We start from the raw sequence: 11463 nt of genomic DNA on the forward strand, positions 1-11463 counted from the left end.
AGGGAATGCTTAGAGGCAAGAGAAGGTAAAGGAGGACTCGAGGCTAGGGATAGGAATACAAACAGGGACATGGGAAAAGACTGCCTAGCTCCTGGCTGGGCCCAGCTGACGGGGGAGAAAGGCCTGGTACCGTGGTGGCAGCAGAGGCACTCTTACCAAAGGGGGCATGTGTCCTCGGTGCATCTGGCCACTGGTAATCTGCTGCTGGGCCGGTGGCATGCTGCCCACCTGGAAATTCTCAGGACCAGAGGCTCCGGAGCGCATGATAGCAGGCAGGGCCACAGAGCCGTGCTCCACTTTCCCCACCCGGTTATACTGCTGCTGTAGGACTGTCGACCTAGAGAGGGGACACCCTGGGCAGCACTCAGAGGACTTTGCGGTCTCACCCCCTTCCCACCCAGCTCTACTACCTTTGCAGGTCTTGTGGTCTGGGGGGCGGGGGGGCGCGTGAGGTCTCATGAGAGCCTGTGACTGGTTAAAGAACTGTCCTAGGGATTCCCCACCCCTCAGCAGTCGTTGGAGATAGGCCCTGCCGTCCTTGCCCCTGACGGACGGGATCAGCCCAGTTCCCTTCGTACTTTTTGGGGGACACTGAGTCCTCCAGCATAGTAGACTCCTCGTCTCCCTCCAGCCCAAAGTGATCCTTGCTTTTTTTCTGTAGAAAGGAAAAAGGAACAACAATTAAAGAAAAGAGAGACAGGGAAAAGACAGCTCTTCTTTCCCCTAGTCAGCCTTTTTCCAGAACCTGGGTCCCCACTTTGAAAGGACCACCTTGGATAGAAGGTGAGGGAGGATAAGGAGAAGGCTGGGGTGCGCACCTTCTTAAGGATGATATCAATGTAGCCGGCGATGAGCTGTGCGATCTGCTCCCCTTCCGTCGTCTGTACTGAGTAGTAGCCATCTTGGTAGTCCCCAAAATCCTAGGGTGACAAGGTGGGGGCTTGGTGGGAGAGCCCGCATCTACCCAGGATGGAAAAGGGTAGGATGGGAGCCCCATGGATGAGCTGGTGAGGGGGCTTTGCCTGCCAAAAGCCCTCTAGGGAGAAGCCCATCCTTCTTCAATTTCCTCTTTCTTTATTTTCCTCCCTGGAGGGCACCGCTTTATTTCTGAAAAGCAGTCTTTGTGCTACATAGTTTCACATGCATGCCATTCATGAAATCTCTTCTCTCTCCCCCTGATAATACAGCTGGGAAGACACATTTATCATTGAAAGACAGCTGAGGGTGAGCACTGGTATCCAAAATGGAAAAACAGCCTTTACGAAGTTCTTGTCCCTTCGCTTGGGCACTTCATCAAGGCGGTGTCAGTTTCCAATCTGGCACACCAAAATATAAAGCTGGGGGGGGGGGACACTATCATATAGTTGCTGCTGAAAGACAAGAGGCTTATTTTTTCTTTCTATCACCTTTTTCTTCCCTCTCCCCAAGTTTCCTGCGAGCTCGGCTTGCTGGTGATGGTTCTGTCCTGTTGATTTTAAAGACTGTTTCATTTAAGCATCAATTCTCTCCAGGAAAGCTTCTCCTCTACTCTGACCCCCATGGTCCTGTAATCGTTACATAGTTCCCCTTTTTCTGGATTCACACTCAGTGCACTATCCCAAGGGAGGGGAGAGACCTCTGCAGCTGCGCCCACCTGGAAATTCCAGAGCCCCTTCCCCGCTGGGCCCCCAGACTCACCAGGGTGAAGCTCTTGGGAGAGGCAGCCCAGCGTTTGATGTTGGTGAGGCTCCACTCCTGGATCACCTCTTTGGTCTTCTCGTCCACTCGCATCACACACTCCTTAGTGATGCCCAGAAGCCTGGGCACCAGCTTGTTCTTTCCTTTCATCTTTTCCTGTGAGGCAGAGGTTGTCACTGGTGCTGTGGCCAGAGGTCACACAGAGGAGTGAATGAGCAGATCAGATCTAGACCACAAGGGGGTGCTGAGGAGCGCAGGAGAGCTGAACAGGGTGTCCGGAAGGAGCCAGGACAAGCTCCTCGAGGGAAAACACACGGTCAGGAGCCAAGTGGTGGCAGAGGGCTGACAACAGGGCGAATTTTCACAAGGTCAGAGCAAGGCAGAGAATGGGCCTTGTAGGGATGATGGAAAATGTGACCGAGGGCAGGGCCGGGGTTTGAGAGGAAAGGATAAGAGCGGGAATAAGGAGGACAGTGAGAAGGGTCTGTAGCCCACCTTAACCAGAAAGAAGGAGACGCCGTATGTCTTGAGGGAACGGGCTAGCTTCACGTAGCGCACCTTGGCCTCGATCTCACTCATCTGCCCACAATTCTTGTGTGCCTTAGAGTAGGAAATGGGGCAAAACGTTTAGCAAATGTGGGAACCTAGACAGTGTCACTGATCAGGAGTTGCGACGTTAACTACAATGGGAGCGTAGTGTGCGGGACACAGGAAAGGTTAGGGGGTGCAGGATATGAGAAATGAGAGGGTGACGGGCTGGGGGCTGACAAAGGATATGCACAAGCGACAATTCAGGGAATACAGTTAGAGAACTTGCAGATGTTCTAGAGACATAAACAGATAAGTAGAAGGTCAGATAGAAGGCTTTTTGGGCTGAGTATTCAAGAAGTGGGGATAACACATCTGTACAAAGATATACTTGTCACAGTAATTTCAGCCATACTGTCTCATTTGATTCTCCTACCAATCCTACCCAGGGCAGGTACTGTCATCCCACGTTAGAGGGAAAGAAAAGAAAACAAGAATATTGAATTGAATTCCACATCAAATGCAGTGATGGAACTGAGATGAAAGGCCCAGGTCTTCTGCTTTCTTGTCACAGGAGAGGTGGGAGAGCAGCTTGGTGGGTGGAAGCAGGGTGGGAGGAAACAAGGAAGGGGCTGGGGTCCATTCAGTCAGTAGGATTAAGCAGCAAAGCTCCCAGGGCATCCCCAACACTTCCCCTATCCCCATTCACCTGGAAGATCTTACGCTCTCCCTTCTGCTTCACATACTCCTTGGGCAGGAAGTCCTTCAGGCTATACCAGAAAAGGGAGGGTCAGCATGTAGTGGACAGCATCAGGGGTATGTGGGCCATGGACTGTGGGCCTGGGGGTGTGAGGAAATGTCTAGGACAGTGTTATCTTTGGGGAGATGGAAGGCTCGAGGGACCAGAGTTGGGATTATCCATGAAATCGAGACGACCTAGCATGAGCTCTTGAGTGCAGCCTGTGTCTCTCCCTACAGGGAAAGGAACCAAGGGAGCCTGAGTCGCAGGCTCAGTCCCTGAGGAAAGAGGGTCTAGAGCACTACCGCAGGGGACTGAGGGGAGGAGCTCAGTAGAAGGATGACCATGCACGTAGGAAGCTAAGCAAGCCACGCTGAACTCTACACATTCTGAGGAGGATCCGTGGATGAGACCTGTGAAGCTTTCTAAGTCTATGTTCCCTATGAGGAGAAATGTACTGTTTGCCTCTGGCTACTGCAGTAAAATTCTTCAGAGAATCTCAAAAAAGGTTACATGCTTGCTTGAGAAGCATGGGGCAGAGGCAGAGATTCTGGGCTACATTCAGGTTCCACATGGGGCCAGTAAGGAGACAAATAGCTGACGGCAGCAAAAAAGGTACCCATGTGGGTCAAACCCTGGTGCATCGGAAGAGGAACAGAGACAGAAGGCCTGGGAGGGGGGCAGGGCTGTTGGGGTCACAATGGCAATGAGTCCTGGGCCCTGACAGGGTGTGGGATGTGGGTCACTCACTCGAGGAAGCCAGCCTTGTGCTTCTGCTCATTGTGGGGCCCAAACTGGATCTGGCACTGGAAGCCAGCAAACTCACAGGCCTTGTCGAAGGAGACAGGGTGGGAGCCATTGAGGATGTCATCTCGCGCCTGGAGAAATCCTCTCCACACCTGCACATAAAGAAGGTTCAGCTGTACGGGGTCCCGGGAGTCCACGTTCTGGTCTGAGTAGAAGAATTTCCGCCGCAGCAGAAGCGTCTCGTGCTCCTCCACTCCCTGTTCCCTCAGCGTGCGGCCATGGTCCAGCCAGTTCACTGGGACACACAGAGTCCCCTCAGTGCCAAGCCCCTGGGGCGCCTGTGTTGTGCGCTCTTTGGCTTTTTGTTGTTCTTCATTTCCTACCTTCTCCCACCGGTAAGTTCCGTGAATATAAGACTTTGTTTTATTGCTGATGCGTCCTGCATCGAAAGCAGTGTCTCGCAAAAGCAGAGTTTCCATAACTACAGAATAAACAGCTGCCCCCTGCCCCCCCAACCCTGACCATTTCCAGGGCCCTCTGTTTCCTATTTCTGCTTACACTCATCATCTGTGTGCAATTTCTGCTTTAGTTTCTCCATCTTCTTTTCATCTCGCAGCAGGGTCTTGTCCTTTCGTAAGGTCCCTGTCACCTCCTCCTTCTTCTCTTCCATCAGCTCTCGAACCAGTGAATATTCATCGTGGTTGGTGATGCCTGGGGGAAGGGGAGGGGTCAGGGTCGGTAGCATCCCGGGCACCACATCTGTGTTTTCTGGCAGAGCTGGAGCCTCCATTCCCGAGCCCTCAGCCCCACCGAGACCCCTTACCAATGCGGGCACAGATGGTCATGAGCATGTCGGTGACAGTCTTAGAGTCATCCACCATGATAGTCTTCACAGTTCCATCAAGCATGCGGATTTTTAGGGGCCTCTGTTTCTTCCTGTACTCCATGGTGTCCTGTTGGGGCAGGAATGGGAGGAGGGGCCCCTTGAAGCTAGAGGTATTATTTCCTTTTTCCATGGCCAGAGGGGAGGAAAGTAGATTACTAAAAGCAAGACTACGGTGGCTCCCTCAAAAAGCAAGTTATTTTGACTGCCTGGGATAGAAAGCCTGGAGAGGGTCAGAGACAACAGATATGGGTGCTGAAAAGAGGAGGTGGAGTAGGGGATGTTGATGGTCCTTGATGAAGTGATACTCACCCCATTTCGGAGCATGTAGTAATCCAAAGCTTTCCCGGCCTCCAGCCATATACCTTTTTTGGGGTCATCATCTGACAGAAACAGCCCAAAGTCGCTGGCTAAAAGAGAGGATGAATCACCTCAGACATATGAGGACCCCAGGGTGGCTGAATGGCTGCATGGCTGCCCTTTACTATTTCCCCAGGGACCGAGGGCCTAAAGGGGAGAGAGGGAACCATGGAGCATGAGGCCTGAGTAGCCTTGAGGGACAATGGGGTCATCCCTTAAAGCCAAGAGCCTGGGAACAAGGAGGGACCGAAGACTCCCACCCCTGCCACCAGGGTACTCAGACTCACGAGGGCCAGCCAGGGCCTCTGGGATGCGCTCACGAATGATGCGACAGGCATCGTACACCATGGTGGACGGCTCAAACTGCATCGTCTTCACCACATTCCCAATGCTGATCTTCAGCGAAAGTGCAACCATGGTGGCAGCTTCTCCTCTCCAGCCTGGCTCTACCTGGCCCGTGGCATCAGGGCATCAGCACACATCCTCATTAGTGGAGAGGAGGTCACCCAGATGGAGCCCCGGGGAGGGGTGTTTTTGAAAGGGACCCACCAGAACAAGTAGTAACATAACTATTTTATTCTAAGAATTTTTAAGAGTAAAAAATTACTTATACCAAAAGAACCAATCCTAACCACCTGAGATATGTGAAGGAGTCTGGTCTGCAATGCAGTGTTCCCCGAGGACACCGTCCTGTCCCTACCACTAGCATCTGTGCCTCCCTTCTGTCTGCCCAGTGTCTCTCTCTTGCCCCCACCTTGCTCCTTTCCCAGCCCTGCCTCTGCCTTGTTTTCATCTTTTCTTGGTTCAGTCTTTTTTTCTTTGTCTCTCACTAGGTCTTGCTGGCTTTTTCCTGTCTGGGATTTTCAGAGCTCTGCCCTGACTCATCATGTGACCTTCGCTCTGACAGCTTTAGCCTCCTTCTCTGCAAAATGAAGACGTTATATTAGGTAATTCCCAAGAGATCCTGAAGCCTGCAAACACCGACTCTAGCTAGCCCGGCAGGGAGACCAAACACCGGCTGCTTGAGTCGTCTCACTGGAGAGGGAGGGGCCTTCCCAGGGAGCCTGGCCCCATATTTGGCTTCCCTGGCAGTCAAGCTAGAATGATGATTCTCTAATCCAAAGGGATCTCAGAAATAACCTAGTCAACTCTTCAGTTTTGCAGAATGGATATCAGACCATGGTGGGGCAAGTAGGGTAGTTTCAAGGCAGGTCAGAGGAAGACCCCAGTCCCTCTAACTTGGTCCTTGCTCCAAGTCACGAAGGGAATCCCAGTCCTCACGACAACTCCTCCTACGCTCTCCTGTCTTCAGTAAGTCCTTCTCAAGCTCTGCCCTCCGTCTCACTGTCTCCCTTGATGGTGCTTTCAGTGCAGCTCGAGATATCAGTCCCACCCTGACCTCCCCCGCCCTCCTTGGCACCACCTCTCAGCAGGCTGGAGGAACCCTTGCAGGTGGCAGGTGGCATCCAGGGCACAAGAGGACAAGTCTACCTGGCAGCTGATGATGTGACCCAGTTTGGTACAGGGATTGGTTCCTCTCGACTAAGAGAATGAGCAACTCCGGGCTGCCCATTCCCCTCCTGGCAAATGGCTAGCCCCAAGTGGGGAAATGCAGGACTGGGGGAAGGCTGGAAGCAGGTGGGGGTGCTGGGATACAGAAGCCAGTTGAGAACCAGGGAAGTTGGGAAGGGATAGGTTTTTGGCGGGTGAAGAGGTTAGGAAGGATGAGGTGAAGGAGACTGAAAATCTAGAAAGAGGAGACAGGTATATGTGAGAAAGGTGTGGATCGGGGATCTGACAGACCATTCTGACCTTATAAGTAGTCCAGAGTCTCACAAGAAACCACAGCTCACTATCTTTATTTCCAAACAAGTGAGGACCCTTCCAGTCTCCCCAGCTCTCTGCCCACCTCCCTATTCCTCGGCCACCTCTCCCAGTAGCTTGACAGACCTGGCCGTGGGGTTGCTGGAGGGCTGGAGGGTCAACGAAGCAGAGGAGTCAGAGGAGCTGAGGGCAGAACTGACAGGACCCTCCACCCTAAGCTGAAACTGCATGTCTCCCCCATTTCCTCCGGACATATGGACACCCCCTTCTTCTTCAAGCAAGGAAACCTCTGGTGAGACCCCGATAAGGGAGATGAGTCAGGCCTACCCTTCCTCCCAGGCTGGTCCTGAGTGGACACCCACATCTCTACAAGATGGTGAGGCAGGAAAGGGAACTGAGAAGTGAACTGAGGGTGATGAGGGCACAGAACAAGGCCCTTGGAAGTATGGGGAGAAGCTATCCAGTTCCTGCTCTGCCCTGAGAACTTTGCTCCCTTTTCCATCATGTTTTATGAAACAGCAACAATGCCCCCCCCCATCCCCCTCCCAGGGAACTCCTCCTCCCTCAAGACATTCCTGAGATGCATTCCAGAGGAGTTGGGCAATGGGGGGGGGGGAGGACAAGAGGTCAAATCCCAGCAAGGAATGGAATGTAAGTATACTGGGGGGTAAAGAATTTGGGGTACATGGAGAATATAGTCAGAACAGGTACCCACAAAGGGAGCTGCAGAAAGACAGGGAGCTACAGTAAGGGACAAAGGAGAGAGAAAGCTGAAGACAAAGTCAGAATGCATGAGGGTTGGGGGAGTAACACTCAGTCTGTTACCAAATTTGGCCTCTGAATCCGCAACCGCGGGAGGGGGGGTGGTGGTTGTGGGTGAGACTGACATATCCGGCCTCATGCTGTTGGAGGCTCATTTCGGGCTGGACTGGGCAGCTGAAGGGCTGGACCTGATCTCCCTCGACATAGCCCCTCACCACCTACACCTATCTACGCATATTCATTCTCCCCAACTGCACCCCAGTCTATACACAGAGCTCTTTACCACAAAGCTACTTACCCTGTCTCCACATACACGTTATCTCAAACATGCAGTCCCTACGCAGACCCCATCACAACCACATTATCCTCCTGTAAAAACCCCATCCCAGCACACAGCTTCCCCACAAACACACCTCTATCCACAAGAGAACAACTTGCCCCAACATCTCTCCTCCCATTACAAAGACATTCTCCCTCCATTCACCCAACAAGCATTTCGGAGGGTCTGTTGTGAAAAAGGCCCTGGGCCAAACTCTCAGTGACTGGGAAGCAAGAAGAGCAAGCCCTCCACTCGCTTGCAAGGGGCTCCCAGTTAGCTGAGTGGGAAGGCTAAATACAGAATTATAACACAGGGCAGGATGTGGTCAGAGTCAAGAGGTGTGTGCTCAGGGGACGGATCCCTTTAGATTAGAGAAGAGGGACCAAAAAATCTCTGTGAAAAGTGTCACTTGAAGTTAGGGCTTTAAAAAAAGATAATAAAAAATCATAAGGGTCTAACTTTTATTGATGATTATGTTAATTTCTTTGTAGACATAATTTCATTTAATCTTTACAACAACCTGGCAAGATAGGTATCATTATTTCCATTTTTACAGATTAGGAGACTGAGGTGCAAAGACGTTAAATACTTATTCAAGGAACTTCTCCAAAGTCATATAACTAGTAAATTTGTGAAGTTGTGAAGCCAGGATCCGAACCCACATCTCTCTGACTCCAAAGCCCAAGCTGTCTCCACTATGCCAGCCGGAGGTGAGTCAAGGGTAGCATTCCAGGCAGAGAGAAGAGTGTAAGCAAAGGTGGAGGAGCACGAAATCACAGAGGAGCACGTTCAGGGAAGTGAGCGGGCAGGCGGGCTGAAGCACAGGGCACCTGCAAGGGAGCAGCGATGGGGAAGTCAGGGTTAGGCTGAAAAGGCAGGGGAGGACTAGAGAGGAAGGAGTATTTTACCTACTGGAGGGCACCAGGAGGCCAAGGGAGGCTTTGAGCGGAAAAGGGACATAACCAGAACTAGATTTTGGAAAATAATTCTGGCAGTTACCTTGGAGATTGGTCAGAAAGACACTGCATTAGCACAAATGAGAAGTGATGACAGCAGTTAGAATGGTAGAGAGGAGGATGTTGCTTATTTATAGTTTTAAGAGGTAGAACTGTCAGGACCTGAGGACAGTCTGTCCTGTCAACCTTCAGGGGCCAGGGCCCAAAGTCAGACTAGAGTCCCACAGCTTCTGTCATCAGTAGCCACTCAGTGGCTGGGGTGGCTTGAGTTTACACAAGGAATTGGGAAGGGGAGAAGGGAAGGACTGGGTCGAGCTGGGTATATGAAGATGAGGCTCTGGGGCACAGGAGATGGGGATGTGGTTAGCACCAGGTAGGGGCAGAAGGGATGAGGTTAGTGACTGTATCAGACTAGAAATGGAGAAGACGAGGTGTACAGAGAGGCTGGGGAAGATGGTGGTAGGAAAAATAAATATATGATCAATCACTGGATCAGGCTAGCGGAAGGGGGAAAATAATTATAAGTCAGGGAATGACAGAGTGAGGTCAGAGGTCAGATCAGGCTGCAGGAGTCTGAGAAGAGATGGGGCTGTGGTCAGTAGCTAAAGGCTGGGATGGGGTGGGGAGGAGAGTGAAGGGACACTGGCAGAGTATAAGCAGAGCTGGAGTTGGTGGGGGTGGGTGGGTATGGGGTATAACCAGTGGCTGGGTCACACTGGGTAGAGGGGATAGTGCTGTGGTCAGTGGCAGGGTCAGGCTGGGAGTGAAATGGGGGTGTGGTCAGTGGCCTGGCTGGGCGTGGGATCAGCAAGACCCAGTTTCCTCTTTGGGTCTCATTTCCTCTTTTCTGTTTGGGGAGTGGGGGAAGGGGATCTACAACTGGACCAAGAAATTCAGGAGGCTTAAAGCCAGAGGCTGGTACATAGCAGGGCCTGGGAGTACCTGGCACTTATGTTGGGCTGGGGGTGGGGTATTCAGCAGACGACCAGGAGGTATGCAGGTGGGTGAGTGGGGTAAAGTGTGGGAGAGTGCTTTAAGATGATGGGAAAGCTCAGATTTGGGAGAGGGCAAAATATGGTAGGAGGTGCAGATTCAGGGAAATAGAACTGCAACTGGGAACCCTCAGTAAAATGAACAGCATGGGAGAGTTACAGGTGAGGGGAGAATTCTGTATGCAGGACTGTGCTTGCAGAAAGGGGGTATCGGGGGTGGGGTGGGGGGGATGGGGTGTGTGAACTGCAGGGCCAGGGAAGGGAGTTGGAGAGGACTTAATAACTAGTGAATGAGAGAATTGGGAGGCAGTGGGGCTGAACTTTCAGAGGATTCGGTCATCTCTTTCTCCCATGGCAACTGTGTCTCTGTGGTCAGCCTCCCCTTAATCATAGTCCCCTCTCCCTAAGTAGTCCCTCACTTATGACTAGGCCTGTACCTCTCCTGGGTCCCAGTCCCATTCCCACCTCCTATCTTGTATAAACAACATAGCCCAGGAACCCCTGTCTCTCAACTGTGGTGACCACAGCAAGAGCCCTGGATTTAGAGAGCAGAATAAAGAAGCTGGAATCCCAGATACCTGCAATTCTAGTTGAAGCCCAGAACCCGAACCTGAAATTAGTTTATCATATCTCTGGGCTACAGAACGCCTGAAACTACATAGGAATGAGACCTCCCCGCAGAATGAGTGCACCTACTTACTGCCAATCTCTTAAATTTTATCTGTCTGAGATCAACTACCCTAACCTCAACCATAACCCCCCCAAAACTAACCTAACTCCTAACATTAACCCTGACCCGAATTTGTTTCCTGTTTCTCAATACTGGCTTCGACATTCATCCCTTTCCTAACAGACACCCGTACCCAATCCTTGATCCCTAATATTGATCTAATTTTTACCTCTAGCACCAAATTCCCCAACCTTAACCCTAAATGTTGATCTCTAAGCCCAGAACTCCTTTGTCACTTGATGCCTGACCCATCCCATTGCTCTTTATCCCTAGTACCATGCTAATGTTCTCTCATCTCTAAAATTGCACTTTTTTCTTTTCTCTAGGTCTCTCTTTTTATTTATTTTTTAATAATATTTTTATTATATTATGTTAGTCACCATACAGTACACCCCTAGTTTTTGATGTAAAGTTCCATGATTCATTACTTGCCTATAACACCCAGTGCACCATGCAATACGTGCCCTCCTTAATACCCATCACCACTGCACTTCTAACTTAATTCCTGTGTTGACCCTTAACCCGGTCCCGAATCCTAACTTGGACTTACGTTGTCCAGAAAACAAAATAATGACCTAAACCAAATTTTACCTACATAAAACGGACCTGACTGACACTAGTAACTCTAAATTTCAACTCCGGCTTTATAACTCCTTAAACTAACCTTGATTCCTGAACCCAACTCCACCTAATCCCCAGATCACCCGAAGCTTTCCTACCCACATACCCGCTATCAGCTAACCTCAAAGCCGATCCCCGCCCTGCGCCTCACTGCCACCCCACTCCTCACCCTCCCCAAAACTTATTCAGGACAGAGGACTGATCCCAGGAAGGGCCTGGCTCCCTTAAAACGGCCTACTTAACTCCCATCCCAAGCCGAGATACACTGGACGCTGACCTCTCCAACAGGACCCGAAACAGGAGACGCACGAGAGTCGGGGGCCCC

General features: G+C 51.3%; 1 protein-coding gene across 3 annotated transcripts in view; it reads right to left on the minus strand.

The window, feature by feature from the left end:
• The window catches only part of TLN1 (talin 1), a 31526-nt gene that overhangs the window by 19750 nt on the left and 313 nt on the right, over positions 1-11463 (minus strand). The window contains exons 1-12 of one of the 3 annotated variants that reach the window (XM_040631581.1): positions 6885-7014; positions 5222-5384; positions 4887-4984; positions 4515-4644; positions 4250-4402; positions 3695-3986; positions 2915-2975; positions 2173-2277; positions 1678-1833; positions 819-920; positions 579-655; positions 157-337 (exon numbers count right to left, since the gene is read on the minus strand). In XM_040631581.1, coding sequence (XP_040487515.1) covers positions 157-337; positions 579-655; positions 819-920; positions 1678-1833; positions 2173-2277; positions 2915-2975; positions 3695-3986; positions 4250-4402; positions 4515-4644; positions 4887-4984; positions 5222-5351 — 1485 coding nt within the window. In that variant the 5' untranslated portion in view covers positions 5352-5384; positions 6885-7014. Of the gene's footprint in view, positions 1-156; positions 338-578; positions 656-818; positions 921-1677; positions 1834-2172; positions 2278-2914; positions 2976-3694; positions 3987-4249; positions 4403-4514; positions 4645-4886; positions 4985-5221; positions 5385-6884; positions 7015-11463 lie in introns of those variants that run through there. The other 2 variants (XM_040631582.1, XM_040631580.1) reach the window with 2 other exon arrangements.

Source organism: Ursus maritimus, unplaced genomic scaffold (assembly GCF_017311325.1).
Source record: "Ursus maritimus isolate PB19 unplaced genomic scaffold, ASM1731132v1 scaffold_17, whole genome shotgun sequence".
In the NCBI taxonomy this organism is placed as follows: domain Eukaryota; kingdom Metazoa; phylum Chordata; class Mammalia; order Carnivora; family Ursidae; genus Ursus; species Ursus maritimus.